Here is a 1,763-nt window from a genome sequence, read left to right as displayed (position 1 = left end):
GACCCTCGGCGGCAGCCGTAGCTGGGTCTTCCCGTGACACCGATGCTGGGAGCCGAGCCCCGCTTCCGCCGCTGCAGCTGCTCCGCGCCGATTGGCTCCGGTCGGCCCCACCCACCCTAGCGCTACCCCCGCCCCATTGGCTGCGGCAGCCTTCCCTCAGGGGCTCCTGGGAAATGTAGTGCGCGCGCAGGCTGCGGCGGTCTCGCGAGGCTGCGGCGAGGGGCGTGGCCTCGCTTTGGCCCGCCATTGGCCGGGGCCGGGGGTCCTGGGCGGGGCCGGGGGTCCTGGGCGGGGCCTGGAGGTCCTGGGCGGGGCCTGGAGGTCCTGGGCGGGGCCTGGAGGGCCCTGGGCGCGGCGGGCGGCAGGAGCTGGCGGCGCAGCGCCGGCGCGTTTTGCTGGCGCGGCTGAGCGAAGCGTTCGCTTCTCACTTTTTCTTTCTAAATTGAAGCACGCCGAGAAGCATCTCAGCCTCCGGCGGAGCCTCGCTAGGCACCCGCAGCTGAGAAGGGCCGAGCAGGTGGCAATTGCGGGCCTGAAACGGGGTTGGCTCTGCGACGGATAAGTGTTTGCTGCTGCGTTCAAGGGAACAGGACTTTGTACATGAGCAGAATCGCACCAGCAAATACGTGCCTCCAGCGTCAGTGCTGTCTCGTGGCAGAAATACTCGCTCCCACCTGGGATAAAGGAGGAGATATGCTATCCAGAGCGCCAGCGCACGTTGCAGCCCCGAGGTTCGGCCAGGCCACCTTTGCCTCATGTTTGATTACACGGATTTCTGAATATCACAGCTTTCAGCGCTGTTACTCTCTTTAGTGTTCTTATGGCTCGAGACTCAAAGATGCAGTCAGATAATCAGCTGTAGTTTTCAGAGTTGTATTAATATTTTAAAATTAAACCAGAAAGAAAATGTTTTAATTACAGGATCACATTTGAAAAATCCCTACTTTTGCCTTGCAAGTCCTTCACGTTTGTGTTGTGACCAAACCTGAAAAGGGTGTTGAGAAAGCTGAGGGCACGGATGGTGGTTAGGGTTGGCTTGGAAGGGTGTTGCTGTTCAGGATGAACATTAGTCAGGACTATCAACTAGTCCTGCAGCTTTGACCTCAGTCTCGGGACGCTGCCCTTAGCCTTGTCAAAGTTAGCTTGCCTGGCAGTTAATACAGCCTTGCCAGACTCTCAGCTTCGTTCTGGCTCAGTAACTCTTGAACGAGGCGCGCAGTTCTGCCCCTCTCCTCACCCTGGCCCCTGTGGCTCAAAACGATTATGGTAACACTGTGAAAGGTTCAGAGAAAGTGGCAAGTACAACCAGCCATGGAGTATGTGCAGGACAGAGGAGCAGAGTCAGAACCTTCAGCCTGGAAAAGAGACCGTTAAAGGGCAGTTCTGACAGTAACATCATAAATAACACAGAGAAGGGGATTAGGGAACAATTATTTTCTGTCTGCCACATGCTGCTTTCATTTCCCCTCTCATCCTTGCACTGTAACGGTAAACAAATTAACAAATTAAGGAAGTGGTTCTCCACACAAAGTGCAATGAAGCCGTGGAAGTCCTTTCAACAGGGGGGACTGCTCACTAGACAGGCTCATGACAGAAGCGACACAGATGCCACCTCTGCCTCTGGAATTACGTACTTCACAAATCGAGGCTGAGCAAGTATTCTGGAAAAGCACCGCCACGTGTTTGCTCTGATCTTTCGCTCTTTCCTAGGCGTGTGCCCCTTGATTCCGTTAGGGACGTAATCTGGGACTAAATGGCTCTGT

At 55.5% G+C, this 1,763-nt stretch overlaps 1 protein-coding gene across 1 annotated transcript in view; it reads right to left on the bottom strand.

Moving 5' to 3' along the window:
- SAP130 (Sin3A associated protein 130) overlaps positions 1-757 on the bottom strand; it is a 22,565-nt gene extending 21,808 nt beyond the window's left edge. The window contains exon 1 of the mRNA XM_026080065.1: positions 675-757. Within this exon, the coding sequence (XP_025935850.1) occupies positions 675-757 (83 nt within the window). The remainder of the gene's footprint in view (positions 1-674) is intronic.
- Positions 758-1,763: the final 1,006 nt, after the last annotated feature.

The sequence above is a fragment of the Apteryx rowi genome, unplaced genomic scaffold (assembly GCF_003343035.1).
Source record: "Apteryx rowi isolate R43461 unplaced genomic scaffold, aptRow1 scaffold_51, whole genome shotgun sequence".
NCBI classification, from domain to species: Eukaryota; Metazoa; Chordata; class Aves; order Apterygiformes; family Apterygidae; genus Apteryx; species Apteryx rowi.
The sequence above is the reverse complement of the archived record's forward strand: the minus strand, read 5'-3'. Positions and strand labels throughout refer to the sequence as shown.